This window comes from Doryrhamphus excisus, chromosome 8, assembly GCF_030265055.1.
Source record: "Doryrhamphus excisus isolate RoL2022-K1 chromosome 8, RoL_Dexc_1.0, whole genome shotgun sequence".
Classification (NCBI taxonomy): Eukaryota; Metazoa; Chordata; class Actinopteri; order Syngnathiformes; family Syngnathidae; genus Doryrhamphus; species Doryrhamphus excisus.
In genome coordinates, this window is record NC_080473.1 from 2,109,083 (window position 1) to 2,135,136 (window position 26,054).

General features: G+C 46.4%; 5 protein-coding genes across 16 annotated transcripts; 1 reads left to right on the forward strand and 4 right to left on the reverse strand.

Annotated features, from left to right (window-relative positions):
• Nucleotides 1-239: 239 nt before the first annotated feature.
• Nucleotides 240-2,640, reverse strand: LOC131134876 (segment polarity protein dishevelled homolog DVL-3). 2 transcript variants are annotated; one of them, XM_058080549.1, is made up of 11 exons: nt 2,233-2,640; nt 2,097-2,134; nt 1,927-1,996; nt 1,720-1,853; nt 1,578-1,654; nt 1,442-1,509; nt 1,294-1,374; nt 1,089-1,217; nt 763-918; nt 610-684; nt 240-537 (listed from the first exon to the last, which is right to left on the reverse strand). In XM_058080549.1, the coding sequence occupies exons 2-11, from the start codon at nt 2,103-2,105 to the stop codon at nt 503-505; spliced, it is 834 nt and encodes a 277-aa protein (XP_057936532.1). In that variant the 5' UTR covers nt 2,106-2,134; nt 2,233-2,640; the 3' UTR covers nt 240-502. The 2 variants fall into 2 exon arrangements, with proteins under 2 accessions (XP_057936532.1, XP_057936531.1); XM_058080548.1 differs by having other exon boundaries at nt 2,097-2,137.
• Nucleotides 2,641-2,789: 149 nt separating this feature from the next.
• Nucleotides 2,790-6,579, reverse strand: rnpepl1 (arginyl aminopeptidase like 1). Of its 2 annotated transcripts, XM_058080545.1 has the most exons (11): nt 5,702-6,579; nt 5,420-5,560; nt 5,205-5,356; nt 5,012-5,128; nt 4,716-4,951; nt 4,062-4,175; nt 3,869-3,981; nt 3,701-3,794; nt 3,400-3,627; nt 3,191-3,333; nt 2,790-3,102 (listed from the first exon to the last, which is right to left on the reverse strand). In XM_058080545.1, exons 1-11 carry the CDS (start codon nt 6,182-6,184, stop codon nt 2,884-2,886), a joined length of 2,040 nt encoding a protein of 679 aa, XP_057936528.1. In that variant the 5' UTR covers nt 6,185-6,579; the 3' UTR covers nt 2,790-2,883. The 2 variants fall into 2 exon arrangements, with proteins under 2 accessions (XP_057936528.1, XP_057936529.1); XM_058080546.1 differs by lacking the exon at nt 3,191-3,333 and having other exon boundaries at nt 2,923-3,102.
• A 970-nt stretch (nt 6,580-7,549) lies between these two features.
• Nucleotides 7,550-10,884, reverse strand: rpl35a (ribosomal protein L35a). 2 transcript variants are annotated; one of them, XM_058079949.1, is made up of 5 exons: nt 10,806-10,884; nt 10,293-10,328; nt 7,934-8,086; nt 7,712-7,856; nt 7,550-7,623 (listed from the first exon to the last, which is right to left on the reverse strand). In XM_058079949.1, exons 2-5 carry the CDS (start codon nt 10,301-10,303, stop codon nt 7,600-7,602), a joined length of 333 nt encoding a protein of 110 aa, XP_057935932.1. In that variant the 5' UTR covers nt 10,304-10,328; nt 10,806-10,884; the 3' UTR covers nt 7,550-7,599. The 2 variants fall into 2 exon arrangements, with proteins under 2 accessions (XP_057935932.1, XP_057935933.1); XM_058079950.1 differs by lacking the exon at nt 10,806-10,884 and adding an exon at nt 10,718-10,741.
• Nucleotides 10,885-12,150: 1,266 nt separating this feature from the next.
• On the reverse strand, nt 12,151-21,000 carry lrch3 (leucine-rich repeats and calponin homology (CH) domain containing 3). Of its 9 annotated transcripts, none has more exons than XM_058080610.1 (20): nt 20,677-21,000; nt 19,546-19,690; nt 19,347-19,473; nt 19,166-19,271; nt 18,949-19,085; nt 18,750-18,859; nt 18,572-18,665; nt 18,394-18,493; nt 18,162-18,295; nt 18,018-18,076; nt 17,784-17,937; nt 17,632-17,676; nt 17,424-17,477; nt 16,221-16,262; nt 16,071-16,101; nt 15,889-15,996; nt 15,714-15,808; nt 15,123-15,260; nt 14,959-15,036; nt 12,151-13,496 (listed from the first exon to the last, which is right to left on the reverse strand). In XM_058080610.1, exons 1-20 carry the CDS (start codon nt 20,939-20,941, stop codon nt 13,344-13,346), a joined length of 2,175 nt encoding a protein of 724 aa, XP_057936593.1. In that variant the 5' UTR covers nt 20,942-21,000; the 3' UTR covers nt 12,151-13,343. The 9 variants fall into 9 exon arrangements, with proteins under 9 accessions (XP_057936593.1, XP_057936592.1, XP_057936598.1 ...); XM_058080609.1 differs by having other exon boundaries at nt 16,071-16,104; XM_058080618.1 differs by having other exon boundaries at nt 13,345-14,001; nt 16,071-16,104.
• Nucleotides 21,001-23,229: 2,229 nt separating this feature from the next.
• rnf169 (ring finger protein 169) lies at nt 23,230-26,047 on the forward strand. Its single transcript, XM_058079182.1, has 6 exons — nt 23,230-23,544; nt 23,718-23,779; nt 23,861-23,920; nt 23,983-24,083; nt 24,160-24,244; nt 24,318-26,047. Exons 1-6 carry the CDS (start codon nt 23,283-23,285, stop codon nt 25,389-25,391), a joined length of 1,644 nt encoding a protein of 547 aa, XP_057935165.1. The 5' UTR covers nt 23,230-23,282; the 3' UTR covers nt 25,392-26,047.
• The last annotated feature ends 7 nt before the right edge of the window (nt 26,048-26,054 follow it).

Here is a 26,054-nt window from a genome sequence, read left to right on the forward strand (position 1 = left end):
CGCCGTCTGCCGCCGTCACAGTCAAGATGGCGGCCGTCAGCTGAGCGGACCGCAGCACCGCGGCCGCGTTCCATTTCGAGAGTCCTCTTCCTTTCCTTAACGCCCCCTGCTGCATCGAAGGCGAACAAGTACGTACCTCAGTCAGTAAACACAGTAACACTCAAGACTCAAGAAGCGTATGACAACAAAATATATAAACTAAAATGAATGATAAACGCACAACGTCCATGTTTCATGAGGAAATGTTTCTTCATCAGGTTCAAAGAGGTTGAGTTGGTAACAAACAATAACAAACCAGAGTGCATCAATAACATGTGACAAGGAGTCAGTAGGACAAAGTGCTAGTGCTAGTAGTAGCTTCATTAGTATGAATTCAGTCATCACACTGGTCGCCATGTGGTCGTACTGGTCCCTGTGTGGTCCAATGGGAGGGCTGACGGGAGGCGGAGAGCTCTGATTGGATAAAAACGACCTCCAGGTCTTTGTCACACCAACTTCCTGTTTAGTCGTCTGCCTCCTTGCTGCTGCTGTGGCTTCCTGGTGACATCATCTCCATTAGATGACAATCAACTTGATTTGTTTTTGCAGGATACGCAATGATGACATCACCTTCCATAGCCGACTGGGGGAGGGGCCACAGGTAGGCGTCCTCATGTCGGTCCAGCAGCGCAGTCATGGCCAGATCTACGACACATGGAAGACCCGCACAGTCTCAAATCAGCCGTCTGTCCACTGTTGGTCACCGGAGGACGTGGCGCTCACCTCCGAGGACGTAGTAGCGCTGCTCCGAGAAGGTGACCTTGTTGAAGGCGTGGCGGATGTAGCCGCGCTTCAGCAGCTTTGCGGCGTACCTGCGAGCCTCACGGCGGTCTGTGAAGCCTTGGAGGTTCCGGTGCAGCCAGTGGACCACATCAGAACCTGCAGGAGCAACAAGGGATGTGTTTTTGATCAGGACGGCCATGTTGGCTGTTGCTTCAGTCGGTTTTACCAAGCTGTGTGAGTAAACCTTGACAGCTAACAGTTTTAGCTAGCTGCCTCGGGCTCTCGACTCAATTATCAGACCAGACTCGTTACAACCTTGGACCTACCAATGAACGCGTTGGGGATGATGATCTTGAGCCACATCCTGTCCCGAACCTCCAGCCCCGAGTCTGCATTCATCATCGCCATGACGACAGCCGCCATGTCGCTATGGACGCTCAGCTGCTCGTCTTCACCTACACACCCAACAATGACTTTTATCAATGAATGTATTATTGATTGATTATGCAGCGCAACAATGGTCACTGGTACCGTAATAGGGGAGGAGCTTCCCTGCCATGGCAGTTGTGTGAGACACCCAGGAGGCGGGGTCAATGGGACGGACCGGCTCACCTAGAAGACCCAACGGTCCAATGAATCCTTCATCTACAGTACCTTCCCACCTCACACCTCATCTCACCTTTTGGCGGCCTGAAAACGCTTGGAGGCTTCACGTTCCAACACTTGACCACCGTTAATGTCACCGTACTACACACACACACATATGTTAGTTACCCCATTATGCCTTCTTAAGCAGTGAAAGGTTCAAGGGTCACCCAGGTTGACGGACGACATCTCGGAGGACCTGTACGGCGTGCTCATTGGTGGCGTTCTCCAGGTTGATGTCATTCACCTGAAGACATGCTTGCGTCACACGAAAACGTCACGGCGGGAGGGAAGTAGCCATGTTAGCCTTACCTGTAGCAACATGTCACCTGGATCGATGCGTCCATCGGCGGCCACGGCACCGCCGTCCATGATGGACCCGATGTACACAGCGCCATCACCGTTGTCTTGAGCGACAATGTTGACGCCCAGGAAGTGATACTTCTCTTTATGCACACACATAATTGGGAGTCAGCATGTTGAGCAGATGCATTTTGGGAAATGTAGTCACATGCTCACCCATGTCCAGAGTGACAGTTGTCATGTTGATTGACATGGACGAGTCGCTGACACTGCTGACTGACTCACACTGACACACACAAAGAACGCCTGTCAATCACCTGTCACATTGTTTGGTTGCAGCTGCAAGCAATCAATTAGGGCCTTTAAACTAATGTGTGTGTCTCTACCCGCTCCATCACTTTTGAATGCCTTGCCGCGACGTTCTCTGCTGACATCATAGAGAAATATCAATTGACAACTTAATTAGCTAAACAAGCTAATTTATTGACGTCAAAGTTCATCTAAAAAGAAAACCAAACGTACCCAAGAGTTCAATAATCCAAAAAGTCCACTGCTTCAAAATAACAAGGACATCTTCCTGGGAAGTGGATCCTCGTTGACTTCTCAAAACGTCGTATAGTGTTGACTTTTTTTTTGTCTGCTAGACAATACTCGACCATCCACGTGACCAGCGGCGGCCAATCAGAACTCAGCAGCACAGAACAGGTTTTTTGGAGCAGAAGATACTGCCCCGCGGCAAACCCATCATCACAGTCAGCCAATCACAGCCCCGCTCATCTGGCTTAACACTGCTAGTAGCCTAATTTAGCACTGCTAGCCTAACAGTCTTATAAATAAGAGAAGGCAAAAAGAATGAAAGACTTAATAATGGACCAAAAGCAATCAATATGTGACATGATTAGCCATGAAAAGAGCCATCCTTATGTGTTGTTGAATTCTAGCATGCTATGCTAACACAGTAATGTAGGTGGATTGCATCATTTCAAGGTAGAGCACCAGTAACACTGTCACGTCCCAGCTACAGTGAAGGCATCATTGTCACACAGCAGTTGAAAATATGCTGGAGTTGTCGTTAGTAAAAAAAAAAAACCAAAACAATTAATATATTTTTAAAAGTTATCTTTGAGGTGCTTGCTGTTGCCACGGCAGCAGAAAGTGCCATCTGAGTCCTTGTCATGCCGACACATTGACGTCCTGCAACGGGACGACGGAGAGGGTGGGGCTGTTTTGAGGGGGTGGGGCCGCGGTGCCCTGGAAGAGGAGCTGCTGTAAGGTGCGCCGAAGGTTGGGGTGCAGGCGCCGCTGGGTCTGCTGAAAGATCTCCACCGCGACGCACTTCATCACCCCGCCCACCAGGTCCTCATAAAGCGGCACCGTGTACATCCTGGATGTCTGCCGGGACAGGAAAGGCACCGCGTCAGCAAATCGAACACTGAGGGGGGGGGGGGGGGGGGGGGCACCAGAGGTCATGTAACCTCACATGTTTGTGCAGGAAGGCTCGAAGTCGCGGGAGGTCGGGATAGAAGGCGCTACGCACGACCATCTGCAGCCAACGCACCTGCACCTCCGCGTTGAGGCCGTCGAAGAGCGACGCGTAACTACCTGATAATCTGGACATCATGTCTGTCACAGAGACACACACCTTCAGCATGGTGGCGGGCGACCTGAGGCGTTCACATGACTGCGTACCGTGCGGGAAAGGGGCTTGGTCCAACATGCGATCCAGAAACAGAACGATCTGGAAGGTGCTCCAGGTTGAAAGGTCAAAGGCGGCCATGGCCTGCAGATCAAGGTCTTCGCTGCTCGTCCACAGCCGACACAAGTCCTGCACTGGCCCAGTCAGAGGGCTCCCTGCCGACAGGTCAGGCTCGTACGGTGGAGGCCCACAGCCGTTCAACCAGCGCTCAAAATCCACACCTGCGGAGGCGGGACAGGAAGTTACGGGATGTCAAAACGAGAAGCAAGATACCCCGCGTGCCCTTAAACACACCTTCCTTCTGAGTGACATCAGGAAAATAATCCAGGAAGTAGTCAATTAGGTCCTGAGCCAAAACACTCTGGAACTTGAATTCTGAGATGTAGTCCTGTTGTCATGGCAACAATACATTCAATTATTGTCTGTGTGGGAGTGTGTGTGTGTGGGTGAGCGCGCACCGACCCGAAGGAAGCAGTCGAAGCGTCTGACGTCGCCACACAGCTTTGACAAGTACGACACAAAACAGAAACCTTTCTCGTAGGTGAACAGATTCATCAATGTGCTGGGGTTCACACCTGGAAAGGGGAGGGGCCAATGGAGTCACTTTTCACCTTGTGTGTGTGTGTGTGTGTGTGTGTGTGTATTCTCCGCCTACCTGGCTCCAACTTGACTTGCAGCCTGCTCACAGGGTTGTTATCTCCAAGGAGACGCAGCTGTCTGTGCAGGGCGTCCAATCGAACCACACTTTCCAGACATGTGAACGCATCGCCTGACAAAAAGAGGAAGTCATTGATGACTTTAATCACCTAATGTTAGCATCTGTGAAGTTAGTATTAGCACCACTGTTGACAGTCGATGCGACAGTAGGCCTTGGCGGTTATGGTGTTAGCATTAGCATTAGCATCAGCACTAAGAGTCAGTGCTACTGTCGGCCTTGGCTGCGATGGCATTAGTGCTTGCATCAATGCTGGCTATGTTAGACCTTGGTAGCGACAACATGGGCATCACTGCTGTTAGCATGAGAGTCAGCGCTAACATTCATTGCATCATTGCAACAGTAGGCATTGGCGGCATTGACATTAGCATTAGTACTGACAGTGCTACCATAGGCTGCAGTGATGATGATGTTAGCAGTAGTATCAGCACTAAGAGTTTTTCCAACTGTAGGTGATGACATTAGTATTACTATGAAAGTCAGCGCTACCATTAAGTACAACAGCAGGCCTTGACAGTCAGTGCTATAAGTACTAATGTAGGCCCCATCAATGATGATGTTAGCAGTAGCATCAGCGCTAAGCGTCAGTCCTACCGTAGGCCTCGGCGGTGATCCTCCGCTGGGCATAAGTGGCGAGGCCTTCGCTGAGCCACATTTCCTCCCAGGTGGCGTTGGTGACAGCATTACCGAACCAGCCGTGTGCGATCTCGTGGACGACGTCGATCAGCAGGAAATCACTGCTCTCCAGGATGGAGGCGATGATGAAGGTGAGACAGGGGTTCTCCATGGCGACGATGGGGAAGGAGGGGGGTAGGAAGACGATGTCGCACCTGAGGATCGGTTACTGTTAGGAATGTCCTTAATCTTGACAAAGCGAGCCCAAAACTTACCTGCCCCACAAGTAGGCACCAAACAACTCCTCGGCCACGCCCAGCCAGCGCTCCACGCTGCCTCCTAGTTTCTTCATGGCACATGACAGCAGGCATGGCTCCGCCCACACGCGGCTCCTGTAGCGGGAAAAGCAAAGATGTGACCTTCTGCCTGCGTGAGATCAGCCAACGAAGATCAAAGGAGGAAGCTGACCTGGGACCCACATCCACGTGCTGCAGCTCACCCGCCACCAGTGCCACTAAGTAGGACGGCACCGGGAAGTCCATGGAAAACTGGAAGACCCGGTCCTGTTTGGAATAGGAGCTCCGGCACGCGCTCATCAGCACCGTCACACCGTCCGGGACCTGCCATGCACATGCATACTGACTTCCTGAAGCCAAGCCCGACTCTGTGGTGCCGAGACTCACCCTGATGGAGGCCGTGTACGTGCTCTTCACCGCCGGAGTGTCAAAACACGGAAAAAAAGAACGATTACACACAGAGTGCCCTTGAGTGAAAACCAGTGGACGACCTTGACCGCAGGTTAGCTCCGAGTCCAGCCACCAGATCTGCACAAACAGGTACGGTATTAGCATTAGCATGAAACATCAATGCCTCTTTCCACCTGAAGGGGAAGTCCTACAGCACAGTTAATACTTAGGTCTACTTTAACCCCCCCCCCCCATCTGCTTCAAAATGTGCACTCTCACCGCTGGACCATCGGTGGTTGTATAGCGGACCGTGACCTGGAGCGCTGTTCCCACTTTGAGGGCGGCGTCAGGCAGGCCGATGTTGAGGGCGGCGCCGTAATCAGCGAAGGGGTCGACGCGATATGTGAGGGAGGCGGGCTCCTCCTGGGGGTAGGCGGGGAGCTTACAGTCTATGGCATGGATGAGCAGAGAGGGATGGGAGTCCAGGACCAGGGTGTGGACCCCCGGCTGAAGCGGGACCAGATCCAAGACCAGCCAGCCACTCATCTCCTTCATGGCGAAGTTGAGGCGCAGGTCCAAGTGAAAGTGACGCAGCCGGAAGTGGCCGAAGTTGGAGGCCGACGCCACGTCCACCGGCGTGCACCGCCGGGACCCCCGAGCTCGCCTGGCTGTTCCGGAGTCCCCGACACAGCGCCCCCCGGCGGACGGGGACTTTCGGCAGCAACACAGTGAGGTGGGAGTTGTGTGGGGGAGCTCGGCCATCGCGGTGCTTACATCAAGTTAAAAACCAAAACTTTGTACAAAGCATCCAAACATCAAACACTACAACTCACTGGACTCGGTCTTACCACGACCAGGACTTGATTTGGACCCGGTCTAAACGGACAACAGTCTGTCCTGAAGGACAGTTGGTTGAACTGGAAGACACAGCAGGTGACCATCATGAAAAGCACTTTTAGCTTATTAGCATTAGCTTCTGGACGGCTAAAAGTCCAAGTGAAATCCATCCGGACCGACGCCGACTCCTCGGCGGTCTGGGCCGGCACATACATGTGGACTCAACCCGGAGCCGCTGGACCAGCTCCGTGGTCCTGTGGGTCCGCTTCAGGACGGCCGAGACACTTTAGCGGCGAGCGAAGGACAAACAGGAAGTAAGAAGCACTGACAAAGTTTGTGATGGCCACTTGAGGGCGCTGAGGAGCCCGACTCAGTTGGGTCAAAGGTCATCGTCTAGGCTACGTCCAAACAGAAGGAACATTAGCGGTCTGAAAGTGTACAACTTACAAATAATTTGTCAGCGGTTTTGGACGTTTTAAAGCAGTAAATCAATGTAAAATAGATTCAACTGTTTTTTAAATTTAGTCTGCAGGGTTCAGAACATGATTGTTTTAATGAAAGACACACAAGTTACATTAAATTGAGTGTTTTAATAGTCACTTTGGTCTCACAATGAGGGCTAGTAATTATAAGACAAGATCCCCGCCTCCAACTAAAGTCGACACATGTGAATAAAATTATGCAGTCATTTGAGCTTATGCCGAGGCTCTTCTGACAACACTATTAGTGTAGCGCTGCATATTCACCGGTTCCTTTTGGTGAGAATCTGCCACTGTATTTGAAAATATAGTTTTCATGCAGAAAACATAACTCAGCCTCAGTTGGTGATCATTTATAAAGCGTAGGTGTACAAACGGCAGCATCGTGTGGCTACACAAGCACTAGATTTCAACAATCAAATTTAGATGCCATCAAAACATTGAGAGGTAAGCAGTGTGGATTGTAGACACAGCTTGCACAGACACCTACATTATCTGGGGCTCCAGGCCAGGACCCAGGACCCATCAGCGGGATAGTGGTGGCACCGCAGGAGCAGAAGGCCGTTGTTGCACTCACCCGATGACCAGGCTAAAGGATGGACACCCGATTCCACCTGTTATATCAATCATTGTTCATTAATGGGAAATATTTATATGTTTTATTATGTGCAAGGCTTATTGAGGGATTAGTGTCTTAGTTTTATGGATGTATCCTTTAGTCCTGATGGGTCTTGGACTGTTAGAACCCATGGTTGCCAAGGACTTCTGATTGGCGTGGATGAAATTTAGAAAAGATGAGGAAGCAGCCCGATGGGGTCCATTTTATTGTTTATTTACAAACAACAAGCTGCTGAGGCGCTGTCACACTCGGGATGGATACAGCATCTGAGGAGACAGGAAGTGATCATGTGACAATTCTCTCGTGGATCCCGCAGTGGAACGGCTGCGTGGAGCGCTACGTGACGTGACTCACCACTCTGATACGATGTCCGATGGCTTTGGCCGGTAGGTTGCTGCTGAACTTGGCGCGAACCATCCCGCTGTTCCCGTGAGCGCGAGTCACCTTTCCCCAAATCACGCGGGTCTTGTTGGGCTTACCACCAGGTGTAACTGTGTTCCTGACATGCACACACATGCAGCCTAGTGTAAGGTGATGTAAGGTGAAACGGCCTGCAAACGAAGAGTGCTCCCTCACTTTTTGGCCTTGTAGACGTAAGCGCAGCGCTTGCCAAGGTAGAAGTCCACCTCGTCACGGCTGTAACATCCTTCGAGTTTGAGGAGTGCTGTATGCTCGCGCTGGTTCCTCAGGCCACGCTTGTAGCCAGTAAAGATGGCCTTACTCCACAGTCTGCACACAAACGGAGATATGAGCAGGGTTTGGTGCAACCCAGTGTCAGCAGCCAGCTTCAAACTGAATTAGGGCTGGGCGATATACATTTTAAATATCTGTATATTTTAAGCACAATATCAAAAACACATATTGTTCGTATTGATACAGACTGGATTTGATGCGGAGGTCTCATATTTCATTGTTTACACACGGGAGAAGCCGTTTGCTTTGAGCACCCCCTCGCTGTGGCGCACGATCGGATATCCCCGCGGAGATAGAGAAGAGGCAGCATTGCGGGAGTGAATATAGAAAAAGACAATATAAAGGTTGCCGTATAAAGACGATATGCTTTTATTTAGGCTATTTTTCCTTAAGATTGTTTACATTTAATGCAACTGCACACGTCTGACTTTTGTCTAAATTCAGTTTATGGAGAAAAAAATATATATATTATATATCATATATCAATATTCTACCTATATATATGAGGATATTAGTTTTGGTCCAAATTGACTAGCCCTAAGCTGAATATGTAAATATAGTAATCCCTCATTTATCAGTTAAGTGGTTCCAGACCCAAACAGGTGATAAGCGAATGTCTTATTTATAAATAAGGTTTGCAACACTAAATATGATCCATTTGGAAATGAAATTACTCCCCCATAGTCACATAATGAGCAGACATAAGACATGAATAATACTTGTGTAAATGTGTTCCTCGGGGAGCAGGGCGAGTGGCTGACAAGAAGTGACGTTAAAGGTTCAGAGTTGAGGTTTAGCTTATGTGTTACGGCTGCAAAAGTAGCCTGTGTTAGGGATTATTGTGCCTGTTGTGAGATCATATATACCTGCAATAAAAGGCTGTTCCAGCCATCAAAGGTCTGGTGCTTGTGTGTCTCCAGGAACATTACAGTATCGCGAGTAATGTCTAGTGACCACTGCTTATTTGGGAATAAATATAATTTGCTTAGTTAAAGTTAAGAAATTTTAAAATCAGATTAACGGTTACTCACGGTTAATGACCATTTTCAACTATGTCTGTATTTTATTGAAAAAAAAAAAGAAAAGACAGCATAGAATGATTGTATGTACTAACAACTCCGAATGTTAAAAGTTTGAAAATCTATTTACAAAAGGTTCTTTAACAGCAGAACATTTGAATCATATTGCCGCGTTTGCACTATTATGAGCAATGAGGGGTTGCGTTCAAAGACAAGTCATTTTTTTAAGTTATATTTTGTGTGTATTTTCTGGGACTTCCGAGCATACTTAAATGCAGCCAATTGAACTTCCACATTGCAAGTTAAAATAATAAAAATATACATTTATTGTGTTTCTGTTTATTTAGACCACGCACACGCATAACAGATTGTAAATGCATCTTGTGGTGGTCTAGTGACAACGAGGAAGTTCAGATGACTATAGGTGTGTGTGTGTGTGTGTGTGTGTGTATATGAGAGATAAATTGTGGTGTTGGAATTGCACGGCAAGTGTCAGACTGTGGGGATGCTACACCGTGCCTCCGTCTGTTGACAGGCGTGATTTATGATGTGTCAATTACACTATAAAAAAGTAATCAACAAAGTAATTTAGTTACCACTGCTAACACGCTATTTCTGACAGCCCTACTATGTATTACGCATATATTTTGATTAGCAGGCTGCATTCAACCACAAAACACCATGATTCATTCATATATTTTTTAAAACAAGATTGAGTGAACCACAGCAGACTCGACTTTATGGAAAAGTACGCCTCAATGGTAAAACTGTTGACATCACAAAACTGGCTGCTAAATCGGTCATTCCCAACCACTTCGGCAGAACAATTAAATGCCCTTGCACATGATGGTAGAAGGCATAAGGATAACCTGTGTGTCCACTGGGGTAAATTGAAAAATGTTAAGTGTGAAGCCAAAGAACCTGAAAACATGACGACAACACCACCTGAGTGAGACGCAAGGAGCTAAGACCCACACAGTAAAACTTAAGACATCTTTGAAAAAGCAGCACCTACTAGACTGCTACAGCAGTCTACAAGCTACAACTACACTAACAAAAACACTTATGACCAAAACAGTAATTGATGACACTGCAAAGATGTTGAATAGTTAATATACTTTGATGTACTAGACAATAATAAAAGGATGTGTGTAAACACTGTAGGTGATGTGAGAGTGGAGGTCTGTGGTGGTTCTAAGGGTGAAAAATTGACACCAACTTACCTTCCTGGCATCCTCACTCTTCTCAGGTGGTCTCACCTACGTACACACAGAGAAAGCTAATAAGGACTTCAATTGTTCCCTTGTAAAGTGCACAACATTATTCATTCACTTATATATTATTTGCGTTACCAAACATCGGCAATACGCGTAGGATGTCTCAAGTCGTTGACATTCTTAATCATGCTCACGCGCACGTACAGCATCATGAACCTCACCAGTATGTTGCATTTCAATCCCGTTAAACACACCAGCCACAATGCTAACGTCTCACAAACAATTCCAAAATTCAAGCAGACTTGAGGTGCCCATCTCCGCCTAAGCTAATGGAGCGGCCCGCAGTGCTAGCTGCAGTTAGCAACAGAATCCAACCTAAATCTCGGCCATCACGAAGCCCACAGTGACAAAACAAACTAGGGTGAGCGTACCGAAAAGCGATAACACAACATCGAGAAGTACGGATAAGAAATAAGTTAATTATGTGGAAGATTTTGTTCGACATGTTGAATGTGTTACCTTCTATGCAGCCGGAAATATGGCGAAAAGACCGGGCGCGAGGAATTCTGGGAAATTATTGTAAACATAGGTGGCCGCGGTGCGCCTGATCAAAATGTAAATATGTATTCTCCTATACTAGCGGTAGCCAAACTTCTTTCACATAGAGCCACAAACTGAAATAAAAAATGAAAGGCTAAAATGGCATCATTTTGTAAAGCAACACATGTAGATATGCTAAGAAGTTAGAGTATAAACATTGCAAAAAACTGCCTCTCAGCTTGTAGAATTCCTTTCCATCTCGCTATCAATGCGAGCAGGAAGGAAGCTCCGCTCATGCTTAAAATTATCACGAATGTAACTGTTACTGCGTGTTCACAGCATGGATACACGGTAAAATCATAAAAACTTGTTGGAGGTTTTTGAAGATGTTTGAATAAAAGGAGTTTCTTTTTACCCGTTTTTATATCTGTAGAACACACACAAACGATAAATGCATTGCATGTGTGTTCATGTAAAGGACTGTGGATGATGGGCAAAACTCCAAATAGTGAGCTGAAGGCTGAAAGTTGCATTTACTTAAGTGTCCACTGAGTGTCGCTCTTTCTTTGCCTTTCACTCACGCGTTCAAGCCATTGAGTGGAAAAATATTCTAACATTATATAATGGGTTACTTTTGGAATTTTATTGAATATATGTTGATTTCCTATCTCTGGGGAAAGAGAGAGATAGATATAAGTTTAGATAGATATAACTTGATTCACTTATATAATTGATTTTGCTTAGAGAAATACAAACAACAAATTTGATTTTAAAACATTTTAATGAAAAAAAAAATCACATGGAGCCATATGGAGTAAGAATCAGTTATGAGTAAAAAAGACTGTGTGGTGGTTATGTCCAGTGAAGACAGCATATCACACATTCTAGGTGATACGCCCCCTCCCCTTTATAGCAGCACCGTTGTATAGCATCTTTGACGGCTCTGATGTGGAATCATCGCTGCATCATCCTTGATGATGGCCCACCCAAGAGGAGTTTCCTCCTATCACCAGGATGATTAACAAGCCTATGCTGTAGTGCAGGGATCAGGAACCTTTCTGGCAAAGAGAGCCATGAAAGTCACATGTTTTAAAATGTATTGACATTTTATAAAAAAATTAACATAGAATTAACATAGAATACAATTGAATATGTGCATTTTTTGGCAATAAAATACTTGTCAATTTTCAACTTTATTCTCAAAATATTAGATGTTTTTTTCAGTGTGGCCCTAACGATGTTGTAGTCTGGTTTCCTACACTGTGTCATCTGCTTTTCTGCATTCAAGTCGCCATAACTCACTTTCAGGAGCAAACACAAACAATTCAAATTCAAATATTTATTTGACAGATGTGGATTTTTTTTTACAGCAAAAGACCAACAAGTGAAAATGTGTCAAACACGTTTTGATATGCAAAAAAAAAATAAGTGGAATTTCCTTTCCAACCTCAACAAGTAGTGCAGGGAGAGCCTGGTTGTTGTCTTGGTAACCAACACACACACACACACACACACACTTTAGTGTGCAACGTGATACATGAAAACTGCTGCCTGTGGACATGAACTCAACTTTGACCTCTCATCGGGGACCGTGTCCGCCTCTGGAAAATGTGCTGCTGTGCTGTGGCAACACGGCAGTTCAATCTCATTATATACATACACTTTCTATTTACACAATATGTTTGTACACAGATACAAAAAATGGGCGCACGCAGCCACCCGCTCAAGGTCAAAGGGCAACACCACCAAAGAGGCACTTCCTGTCCAAATGTTCGCGCCAAACAGTCGCCGACATTTCATATTTGTCGCTTGGCTGACAAAGGTCTGTATGTGATCGCACGAGGGGGTCACTGGGAAATATTAGCAATGAATATGAAAAAAGAGGTGCGGCATAAAGATGACAGAAGAGACAATTTTTGGTCTGTTGTTCTGTTGGAGAGTCAAGCATGTGTCACTTGACATTTCCAATGTGATGGGGACGAAAGAGCAAGAGGGCCAAGTTTTTACACAAACATGTTAGCCATAAGGACGGCTAACACGGTTAGCACAGCACACAACCTTCTTCCAGTGGACTCAACATTTAGCTAATGTGTCGTCACTGACTGAATGTTCACTTAAAACCAATAAAAGTCCAGGTAGTGCAGCCTTCTTGTTAATATATCATAAATTAGAAGTTGAAGGCTATTTTCGCTTGCTGACAAAATTCTGGACTCGGGTCACCGACGAGCATGTGTTTACTATTATTAGCTGTTGCTAGGTTAGCTTAGTCCAACAGCTTGACGTTAAAAGTCATTTTCATGCGGGATGACGTTTAGTGTGAACAACGCACGCAAGTTCTGAACTTGCCTGTTAAGTTAAATAAAAACAATATATACACAGAAACCTCTGTAACCTTCCTTGTTGCTGGTGTTGTGCATTGCTAACGCGTGTGTAAACACTTGCGTCCTGGTCTCCATTGGCTCCAGATCGCATCACGCTGGAAACCTGACCGGAGTGTGCATCGAGCATGTGCGGCCACTACATGATGACGGAAGCTCCGGCTGCAGCCGAGGACATCGTCGTGGCAACGGCGTTTCTGGGTGGGGCCAGGTCCAGCAGTGCGCTGACGGTGGCGGCCACCTGGGGGAGCCCTTGTTCCTCCAGGATGTGAAGAGGGAGACACAATTGACTCTGGTCGACAGCACAAAAAAAAAATAGAACATGGAGGCAAAAAGAAAGCAAACGGAAAGGTGGATCAACAGATGAGAACTTAAAGGAAGGCAACACAAATGAGAAACAATGAGTGGGGATAACAGGATGGTGCATTCACACCTTTCATGTACTATGATTCTCACTCTTCCGTAGGCCTAGAGGGGTGAAACCTCCTCAACTTATGACTGATGAGATGGAACGCTAAGGTTTCCATTGTAGAGGTTTTCCTGTTTCTGCTTTGTTTCCCCACACACTCCATTATGTGTGGCGGCCTGACACAGAAGAATGTGGACCGCCACATATAGATTGCAGTCCTACGGGAAACGCTGCGTTCTGATCAGAACCACAACAACACAGGGACGAGCTCAGACGTGACGCACTTCACAGGCATGACGGACAGGAGGAACACAGCAAAGCTGCACCTGAACACGCCTTACTCGCCCACTGAGCACAGGCGGTTGTGTGCGTGTGTACGTGTGTGTGTCTATGTGAACACAGGATAATCAAAAGGATTAATGAAAAGGTGGGGGATAGAAAAGACAGGGAGGAAAGAGGAGAATTATTAGTAGAAAAGAGCAACTGCCCTGTGGGCGGAGTCAAAGTCAAAAGACGAAGATCATTTGTCGCCATTTTGAGGCAATATACTGGAACATTTTTACCATTTGGGCTGTCACAGCAATGCAGCTCAGTGTTTCCCATACAATCGTCTGTGTTTTGTGTTTGAATATTAGTCAAACATGCATGTTTTACATGTTATTTGTGGCCTAAATAAATAATTTTCAAGCATAAAAATGGCTAAATAAGGCATTCAAAGACAAGTATGACTGTATGTAGTGTGCTACACTGGTTACTAAGTGTCAGTAATCTTACTGTTCATGTTAAAGTTCACCAGGCTTTTATTGCAGGTTTGAGCACATTTACAGCAACACATAAGAGGGCTTATTTTCTCTTATTATAGCTACTATATTGGGTATCAGGAGCGTAAAAGTGACTATAGGGCTGTTACTTTTAATGTCTAGAGGGCTCTAATAATGTTAAAAAGGATATTTAGAAGGTCGTAAACAGGTTTTCTACAAAAACTACGAAAATATTTCATTCATAAATGAGGAATACAATACAAAATCTGCTGATCAGCGTCAGATCTGGAACCAGTGAATTATGATAAACCAGGCATGACTATCTTCTCGATCTTAATGCACTGACAAGTGTCAAAAAAAGTTATTTGTATTTCCAGACATACTTGTTATACTTTTCATGTCTTTTATTCACTTTTTACTAATGCGCCATGGTGATTACGTCTACGTGATGACTTCATACCCCCTCCAGCCCGCAACCCACCCCTGCCACAAATAGATTACAGTCCTGTGGGAAACACTGCCGCTGTTGGTTAACACTCGTCACACAAACAACACTATGACCTCGTGCACAAGTTCTAATTTACCTGAGGAACGCCCATTCTGCGACACGCCTCCAGGAAGTTCTCTACGTTTCGTCGACATTTGGCCATGGTGAGCTTAGGCTGGAGGACACACACACAGGGGACATTTGTCACAGTTACAAGCGGCATACGCGCACATAGTATACGGTGTACTTCATGACACTCACCACAGCAGGAGAGGGAACGTGGATGCTGGGGACAGAGCGCGGTCGCACGTGATTGGCCAGGTGACACAACACCACGCCGTCTGTCAGAGCCGGACCCAGATCGCTAGGCAACGACACCTTGAGGCGGGCCTCGATATTCTGCCCCAACAAAAGAGGAAATAATTCCAGGTGTACCTACCCACTTGTGATTCAGCATTTACAGTATGCGGGCAAAAACCAAAATTGGCAATTTTTCCCACAAACCCCTCTATTACCGTAAGTCGGTAATAAAGTGTAAATGTGATAATATAGCCTAAAATGTACAGCATACCTTTATCTAATGACAGAAGTGCAAGATGGCGGCAACCTGTGTCTATGGAAGCGTGACTCAGAGTCCATCTCCTCTACCTTTGATTTTACTGAATGGTGAGTAACTCCACATTTTACAATTTTAAGCGTGAGGCAAGTCATAAGACTTACACTGTCAAACATTTATATGTGTGTCCATATCTGATTTTTTCCCCCACTATCCCTTCCCATAGGGGCGATCTACTGTACGCATGAAACCATATCGAGCTCCATATTTCCAAACACAGAGGGGCAACAACCCACCTTCCGAAGCTGCTCTACTAGCTCAGCATCATGTCCGAGCGCCGCAGGCACCGATGGCGCCTCCTCCTGGTGATGAGGAGCAGCGGGCGCATCCCCTAGAAGACAAGGGTGGAAGTGCACAGGTGAATTTCTGTTGCAAGTCCACCGATTGGCTCTAAAAGGAAGTCGGCTTTACCTCTCCTCTTCTCTTCTCTCTGGCTGAGGCGATATAGGAAGCTCTCTGGTCGGACACCGGTGGTCCGACAGGAGGGCACGCCCCCCGAGCTGGGGTAAGAAGGATTGGCTGGAGCATCAAAAGTAGGCAGAGTCAACATTAGTTGAAAACAACCCTTTTATTTTATTTTTTTCAGCCATTACCTGTTGGGGACAGATTGGCTCTGTCTTCTCCCTGCTGTGGCACAATACTATTTATTAGCATTAGCACAGACACATTGGTGAGGAAGAAACACTGACAGAACACAGGGATTAAAAAAGCAGCACACGGAAGAGTAGGAGGACGTGCAGTACCTGCAGCATACAGGGGGTGGCGTGTTCTAAAGACGCTCCACACTGACGAGACCACAAGCAAAGAAAAACAAAAAGATGGGACATGGCAGAAATAAAGATGGCTGACACACCGAGGAGTGTTTGACAGTCTGTCAATCAAAGGCGACGCGGTTCCAAGTTGCTAAAGGTGTGTCAGCACGGCGTGTTTCTTGTCCATTTTTAGCATCAAGGCCAACGTGTCGTTTGCTTTGGTCTTTGTCAGCATGTAAGTGATTGGCACGTGTGGGACATCTCGCTCAGTGAATGTGGAGTCAAAGTGACACAAGAAAGACAGAAAAAAACGAAGAAGAAAGGGTGGAATAACTACTAACATCTTTCTACATAAAAAAGGTGCTGGCGGTGAGCAGGGTTGCCATAATGAGCAATGACTGACAGCTGATCATAATAATTCTAGTCACGCCCTCAAGTGGTTTTTAATGCTGCAGATGCTCCGCCTGCACTATTACTATTACATGCCTTTGTGTTGCTACAGTGCGCTATACTATGATATTATATAATGACACAATACCTGTATATTACACAATATGTATGTTAGATAATGATAATGTCATACTATAACGGCCTCCTCTCCAGGCTTTCAAAACAAGCTGTAGAACAGCTTCCGTGCTGTCTAGATCCAGGAAATATGACCATATTAGTCCAGTGCTTAGATCTTAAGACAAATATAATCGTGGTCTGGCGCCGAAGTACATCTCTGACATGTTAGAGCCACATGAAGTGCCTCCTGCGGGTGGCCAGAGTCAGGGACTGAGCTTTAGTTTTATGCTGCCAAAATCTGGAAGAGTCTTCCAGAAGATGTGCGACTATACTCAACTATCCTCAATTTTAAAATCCAGGCTGAAAAGGCTCATATTGAATCTGTATATAACAACTGAAAGTATTTCATCCAAAGATTTTAGATTTTATGAAATGACTTTATGAAGTGATTTTACCTTTCTTGATCTGTAAAGCACTTTGAATTAACATGTGTACAAACCGTGCTCTATAAATAAGATGATACGTCATAAAGAAGTGAACGTACTGAACGTACTGAAGCTGTGAGTCAAGCAAGCAGCTGTGATGAAGAGCTCTTATCGCGCAAAGACAGCAGGAATCATTAGAATTTCACATGCGATGTTAAAAGTTGTTAAAGTTGGTGTGGACGAGGGCGTGGCCTAGTCTTACCATGAAGAGAGCGGAGTCATCTGTGTGTGTGGAGCGTCTACAGGGGTAGACATTCTGCACACACACACACACACACACACACACACGTAAACATACAAACATAAACGGACACACGTAAGGGCTTGATGATGATGATGGAGGGGTGGGGTCTAAACAGAGAAAGGGCCGGGGCTACCCCTAGCTATGAAATCAATGTACGCATCCTCACCTTACTGTCTGGACTGGACTTGATTGGACTCTGAGCCGCTTTACTCTGGAAAAACAAAGCACAAATAGTCACATGGCTGAGCATGGTTAAGCGACGACTTGGGTGTGGGGTGTCACGTGAGCAAAAGCTGACATGCAATTGGCTGCCGGTACCTTGGCGTCTTTCTGCACAGGGCGGTTCTTGTGTCTCTCCTCGTCGTACCTCAGAGCGGCAAGCTGAGCCTCGCGCCTCATCCTCTCCACGCCGCCGCCCCTCTGAGGAGCACACTGGTGGCGAGAGGGTGCTGTGGCACCGTCCACCACATTCCTGAACGAGACAGACGGGAAGGATATGTTTACATCTTTAATATTCCCCATTAGGTCAACATTGCACGTGTGTGTGTGTACCTGCTCTGTCGCTGTCTGGAGTCGTCCGCTCTGGACATGTTGGCTTTCCCCGGAGAACCCTGAACATACACACAGGAAGTCACCTTTAACTGATCACAACAATCACAACACTCAGCTGAGAGAAGGGCAGGGCTTCTACAGTACCTCCTTGCTGATGCGTCTCTCGATGTACGCCATGAATTGCGAGCTGAGGCTGGCACCTTCTCCCACCACGCCCCGCCGCTCCTCTTCTTCCTCCTCTCCCACGCTGTCAATGAAGTCAATCTGCTCCAGCTCATCTGACACATCACATCATGCGTTCGACGTGTCAATATCAGAACCGTGTGGCAATTCACTTCCTTATCAAGCCGTGACGGGAAAGCATTAGAGCGCTCACGTGTTCCGTTGGCCAGTAGGGGTGGTCCCGCCGCAACCCGTTTGGACTCTCTGTTAATCTCCACCGCACGCGACGATACCTCAGATGACTCCTCTGAAGGCTAAGGGCGGGTAACGCAGCATCACAGTGTTAGCTACCAATAGTTGTGCAATGTTGTTGTTGTGTGTGCGCATCTGACCTCGTTTCCCGACCATCTCTTGTCTCCGCTGTCAACACTGTTGAACCCAGAATCCAATGCCCCATATGGTCGACCAGGGTATAGTTCCTCAACACTAACAAACACAGGAAACATTCTCATTTTCATTTCATTTTCAATGAAATGGCTTTTCCTATGTGTGTTTGTGTCGAGTTCACACCAGGAGCTGAAAGTCAAATGTCGCCGGTCGTACTCTGGTAGGTCAGGGGTTGTCTTGCTGGCCTCCAGGTTGAGGAACTTGAATATGTGAACTTTGCCCTTAATGCATATCTACACCAAACGCACACACAACAGAGATGGTGCTCAACGACAACGTAGGAAGGTTGGGCGCGGCTGACATTGTCATTCTTGTGGAGTACCTGCGCCGGCGGCGTCTGCAGAGGATTGTTGTCGAGGATGATGCTCTGCAGCTGCGACAGTCGTGTGTAGCACAGCGGGATGGAAGTCACTTTGTTACAGGAAAAGTCCAGTCGCACAAGGGGAAGATCGGCCAGCTCTAAACACACACACACACACACACCTCATTATATTCATGTTCATCACATGTGTATGTGTGCGCGCTTTTGTGGAGACCACCTGGAGGAAGTGTCACCAGGTGGTTCCTCCTAATGTTCAGGTCTCGCAGCGCCTCCAGCTGGCCGACCTGCGAAGGCAGCGTCCTTATCTCGTTACAGCTGACATCCTGCAGGGGGCAGCACTGGTCAATGACAGCAGATAGCAACAATTGTCATCAATAATTGGACGGCCAGGTACTTACCAGCTCAGTCAAGTGTCTCAGCTGGCCCACTTCCTCAGGAAGGGCAACGAGCTTGTTGTTGCATGCGATCAGAACCTTCAGAGGGAGACTGCACAGGACCACAGGCAGTACGGACAGCTGGTTCCGACTGATGCACACACGCACATGTGGTTAACAATCAGCTGTGGTCACATCATGGATGCTCGTGTGTATATGTTACCTCAGGTTCAGGTAGGTGAGGGCCTGGAGGTTGATCATGTGATCTGGTAGCGATCTCACACAGTTTTGATAAACGTTTAAACTCTCCAGAGACACCAAGAGACAAACCTCCACAGGAAGTTCTGACAGGCGGTTACGTGACAGGTCTGCGCACACACAAACACACACATATGTATATACAGTAGGATTACAGTGCTGTATATCACAGTAGCTGTCCACTATAAATGAACATTAGCTCTTATAATAACAAGTTCTCGCCCATCAGAGTCTGGTTCTGTCTCTGGAGGTAAGAAATCAGAATCAACAATCACACCAACCTCCCCCTAACTCAGGAAGACCACACAAATAAAGGGGTCAAACCAAATCCTAATCCGGGACTCAACCAGAAGCAGAAGCATCAGCACACACACTAAGTTTCTCCTCATCCTCATCTATGGACCTCTGAATGAGCTAATTTGCCCAGGACGCTAAGGTGAAAATACATCAAGAAATATTGCATGTTTGTGTGACTCCAGATTGTGACTTTCATCTAAATAAACAACATAAACAACGTGATTTTTATTCTCTCGATTTAGTGTACTGGTGTCACATGTAGTGACACATAATCAATTAAAACAATAATAAAGCCAACGAATTTAGTCCAGCAGCTCCTTAGCAGCCCCACAAGCATCGCACACCGCACACTATTCAAAACAAAAGTGAGCGTTCAGTTTGGCAAGCAACATATGACGTCAGAAGTTATTAAAATAAAGCTTATTATGCCAAAACAACATCACATTGGACTTAGCATGCTGCTACGAGAACTAGCATGAACAACTGGACAGACTGGCCAATGTCATTTTAATTATAATTAAATCATTAGTTAGCTAAATGTGAGCACAAGCAATTAGTTTAAATCATGCTATTAAAATAGTTTCTATGATGATCGCCGTCAAGATAAAGGGTTTCCAGTTGGTTGGAACATTGTTTTTCTTTCATATCTACTTGGAGCAGTTTTGAGGCTAACAGCAACTCTGAGGGATCAACGTTTTGTCATAAAGGCGTTCTCCAGCAGCCCAAAAGTTGCTTGTAAAAGTCGCCCCCCCCCCATTTGAACTCCCCTTCCAAGTGGAAAGAGCTCGCCTTCACTCACCGGCCCTGGTGGTGTCGCTCAGGTCATGGTTGCCTGCGCTCCGGGGGAACTCCTTCAGCTTCCTGCCACTGAGGTTTAGAAACCCGGTGGCCGAGGCTTCGTCCAGAGCCCGGTCCAGAGAACGGTTCAAAGACACCGGGCCCGTCGGACCCAGGCCATTGTTACTACCGACTAAAACGTTTCCAGCACCACCACCGCCGCCGCCTCCGACAGTGAAGTTGAGTCCTGTGTTGTCCGCAGAGCCCAACAACACCGAGGCCGCCATTACACTCTACGATTGGTTAGCTCCCTATGCTAATGCTAACCCTCCCACCCAAAACTCTAGTACGGAGCACGCGCATGCGCATATTGGCATAAGAGCGCTTGATGCCATCAGTGCAGCAAGTCGTGTTTGTGTCTACTCATAAACATTAAATTATACTTTTATTGCATTTTTTGCCCAATATTACATTTGAGAAAAGTCCGAATACAATTTTAACAATGCATGTACATTTAGTTATTTCCCACATTGTGCATAAAAACACATAATGTTCTTCTTCTTCTTTTGGTTTAATGGCGGGTTGCAACCATGACTTTAAAAAAGGGGCCTACCGCCACCTACTGTACTAGAGTATGTATCATTGGGCAATAAAATAAGTAATATTTTATGTTCAGATGAATCCTTTCCTATTTTAGTAATCCTTAGCTTCATTCGCTCTGCCCTATATATTTTCTACAATGTAATAGTTTATGTTCCACATTCTCTATAGCCTTACATTCTATACATATTTCACATGTGTTTTTACCAACTAAAAACAATGTTTTATTTAACCCAGTATGATCGAATCATAGCCTTGTTAATATAGTTACCTCTATTCTGTTTTCATCTTCAGCCCTTGTGCTTTAACATCTTATTGTACTTTGTAGTATTGCCTTCCCCTTTTATTCCGACCCCACCTACTTTGCCATTTTTCCATTATTTGTTTTTTGATAATTGCCTTTATTTGTCCTTTACCCATAGGTACATTGATCATGTCCATCATTCTTGTCCCTCTTTTAGCTATTCTATCTGCTCCCTCATTCCCCTCCACTCCGATATGGGCAGCCACCCAGCAGAATCATATTTCTATTTTTAACATTCTTGATTGGAATAGGCTTTGGTGTATTTCCAATAATAAATCATCTCTTCTTGATTTCATACTTTTAATACTGCATAAGGCTGACAAAGAGCATATGCAACATACCACTCTCTCTGGTTTAACTTCCTCTATCCATTGCAATCCCATAATGATTGCCATCATTTCTGCTGTATAAACTTAGAGCTCATCTGGTATTCTTTTTGCAATACTATAATTCATTGATGGTATATAAACTCCGATCCCCACCTTCCCTTCTTTGTTTTTTGAGCCATTTAAGTAACTATCAAATTTATTTCTTATATATTGTCTTGTTTTAGCCCCCCCCATCATCCCACTTACTTATATACTTCTGGTTTTGATAAAGCCAGATAGGAACATTACTAATGGGTGTTGGATTGTTAATATCCATAGTATTTAATTTATATTCCTCTGCTATGTATTTAATTTTCCATCCAAAGTTATTGCTTTTAGTTGAATTATACACCCAGCAGTCCTGGATCACACTCTTAGCCAAGTTTCCGTGTCTGCAACCTTTCAGTCTACTTCAGTATGTTAGCACAAGTTGGTCTCTTCTGAGATCGTACGGTACTTCTCCAACCTCATTCTGCATTGCTTTAATCAGAGTTGAATTGCACCTGTACAAATCCTGCTTTGTATATATTTCTTTCTATTTTCAACAAATGTGTTTTAACTGCAGCGTCGTAAACAAAACTGCCATAGTCTATTGTTGCTGTAATCAAAGCTCTATATATATACATCAGTGATTGTTTATCTACTCCCCATTCTGTACCTGTAACAGCTCTCATTGCATTTATTATCTTTTTGCATTTATCTACTACCTTTTCTACATGTATTTTCCATGTAACTTTTTGATCCAACCATATCCCAAGATATTTAAATCCATCCACTTTAAGCATGTTTTGGTCACACAGCTTCAGAACACACATAATGCAATGCAAATGTTCAATAAATCGTATTATTGAAGGAATGAGACCACACTCCAACCCCCAAAGTTCTATGAGCTGACGCATGCGCACAGTGGACCCGGCCACCGTTCTTTTTCCGGTGGGAAACAAACAGTCTTTCGATGCATCAGCGCCTTCTTGTGGCTCAAAAGGCTATTCGTGTCTCCTCAACAACATAAATAACAGTTGTGTCGTCCCAAATGTATTAGATTTTTTCCCACTGAAAATCTGCCAACATCAGCACACATGTTTTGTATATGGTGTTTTTAAAACACTGATGTTCAAGCTTCACTTCCGGTTGACAATCTCGGTCTGAAAATTGACATTTTACTTGAAATTAAATCAGTCACATGTCACTGTTATTGATATTTTCAAATTCAGACGCAAAGCCTCAAATTTAAAGGCGTTTTTGTGTCTCACTAAACAAAATGCCAATAGTCGTGACTTTTATTTTGAAGGTCCAATAGTGTTGTTGGCAGGGAAGGGCGGGGTTTGTTTTGAAGCAGAACACTCTCCAGGCAAGATGGCGGCCGCGGGGTCTGTCCAACGGTCCGGGAAGGCGACGGACGCTGGCGAGTCCCGGTCCGGTGCCGGACTCGGCACCGCGTACGGATCCGCCTCCTCGTGTCCGCCCGCGCACGACGCCGAGACACGCGCCGCCTGCGAGCATGCGCGGTCCGCCGGCAGCCCGCCCTGCTCGGGCCGGGGTCGACGGAGGACCGAGGCCGAGAGGGGCATTGGCGAGGCGGCCGCGAAGGACGCCGAACACCGGAGAGGACCGACAGGTGAGCGCCGAGCGGGTCACGTGTCAGCCTGATGGGCTGGCTGCAGGTTAAAGTTCGTGAATCATTGGAGAGACTTGTACAGACTTGTTGAGGCTACTTAAGACTTGTTGAGACTTGTTAAGTAGGAGGAGCTAGGACTCCTCGTCATTTAAACTCTACATGTGTGTTGCCAGACTTGTTTGTTTGTCCAAGTGTGGTCCAGATGTCCGCAGAGGGCCCAAACACGAAGCACAAGGTGAGCCTTCAAAGTTCATTTAGAAACTTTATGCAGTCGTATTGTGGCAAACAAGTGATGATTTGTTTTTGTTTTTTTTAGTTGTCGGTGTGCGAGGACCGAGAAGAGGTAAAGAGGAGGAGCCAATGCAGAGATGAGCCTGTAAGTCATGCTTAAATAGCCCAAAAAGTGAATGAAGTTCTGAATGTGCTGCTTGTTGTCAGGGAGTTTTGTCGGACTCTGAGAACGAGGTGCCCATTGGCAGAAGGATCAGGACCTTGTCTGCTTTTGTTAGGAGAACCAGAACCTCTTCCGGCATCATCAGGTCATCCTGCCTGTCAGACTCGCCTGTGTCGATAACCACGTGGCGTGACCCCTGACCTCTGTCTTTTGGTCATTAGGTCTTCTCAGAGGAGCCGCAGCTGCACGTTGGAGCAAAGAGGAGGGAAGCTAAAACTGGTCTCGCAGGCGACTATGTTGGACAGAGTAAGATGCTTGTTACAGCAACATTAATGGCAGTAATTCAGCCAGCCGAGGCCATCACTTCCCTTCATTTCAGGTTGGCGTAGGTCACAGCTTCACGGCCGGAATTCTCCTGTCGTCCGAGAACAGTCGCTGCGTCTCGGCACCCGCTTCAGCTCCTGAACGCCGACCGGCCTGGCGTACGGCAATGGCATCATCCGCCACACCCATGAGCTTCCCTCAGTTTGGAGCGGAGCGCTCAATCAGTCCTGAGAGCAATGACAGCATCTCGGAGGAGCTGAACCACTTCAAACCCATCGTATGCTCGCCGTGCACACCGCCCAAGCGTCTGGCGGACGGCCGACTGCTGGAACCCACCATTGTGAAGTCCACGCCTCGGAATCTAACTTGTGGCCTGTCCAAGCTCACGACCTACGAGGCCAGCCCGGCCGTGCTGCAGAGGTGGCGGCAGATTGAGCTGGACCGCCAAAGCTTCAAAGTCAACTCAAAGGCCACGCTGACCAGTCCCATCAAGGAGCTCCAGGACAGCGGGGGGGCATCCTCGGGGGGGCGGGGCGGCACCACCAACAAGAGAAAGCTGGTGTTCGACCCTCCGAGCGCAGACGGCGACGCCTTCCAGAAACAGACGGTCAAGATCCGCGTCCCCGCCGTCCGCTACAGCAGCGAGGTGACTTTCAGAGGAAGTTCCGACTTTGAGACAACGGTGGGTGTTCCGGAGGTGCGAGGGGGAGGGGCTTTGTTTGGCCGCAGACATTCTTTCTCTCCTTATGCGCACAAGTCGGGCTTCCAGTCCTGTAAGATGGTGCCAAAGGACTCGTCAAGCCCCCATAAGGAGCCCGACAGCGGCGTCCGATACCAGACGACTACCTCAAAGAGGAGCAGGAAGAGCCACCAGAAGACCAAACACCTGGACCAGGATCGGGACTCAGATCGTGTGGCCCCGGAGGTCTTTGACGAGCACCTCCTCCGCACCATTCGACAGGAGCGGCGGGACCGAGCGCTTGCTGTGAAGCTGCAGAGACAGTTTGACCGAGAGAGCAACCCCTGCCGGACCAGTCCTGACAAGTACTTCCTGCGCTCCTGGATGTCCAATCAGAACCGCAGGAGGCGCGGCCTACGACGCTCTCGGCGTATCAGCAAGCAGCGCTAGTCAAACCATGGAATCCAAACACTTTTTTTCCACCACCATCTTCATTATTTCCTGATGCTAACTGGCACTAAATGATCCTGCTGTAAAAAAAGAATCAATCAATCATGTCACATGACTTTTCCTCTCTCCTTTGTGCTAACAGATTGATGTGCAAGGAGGCAAATGTTAGCTTGCTGGTACAGCAAACACAAAGTTGACCAACGATGACTTTGCTTCTACTGCAGTATTTTTTTTCACATATTTGCTTCTTATCATTGATTCTGAAAATCAGCATATTTTTGACTTTGGATTTTTGGCGCAATGTCAGGGTGTTCAATTTCCATCATCAATAACTTTAAACAAGCTTATAAACACACACACACATATATATATGTACATATATATATATATGTGTGTGTGTCTATATATATATATATATATATATATACTGTATATTTTAGGGGGTGTTCTAGTCTCCTCCACACTGAAGGGCTTTTTTTCTTGACATGCCAGCTTTAATTTTCTTTCTACAGCAAAGACGTTATGCACATTTTCTAAACTAGCTGATGAGTGTTGGATGATGTAGCAGAGTGCCAAATGACTGTTTGAAACTGTGACATTTTGTATGACAGCACGTCTAAATTATTAAAAAGTTGAAACAATCATCACCGTCGAAGATTGGTT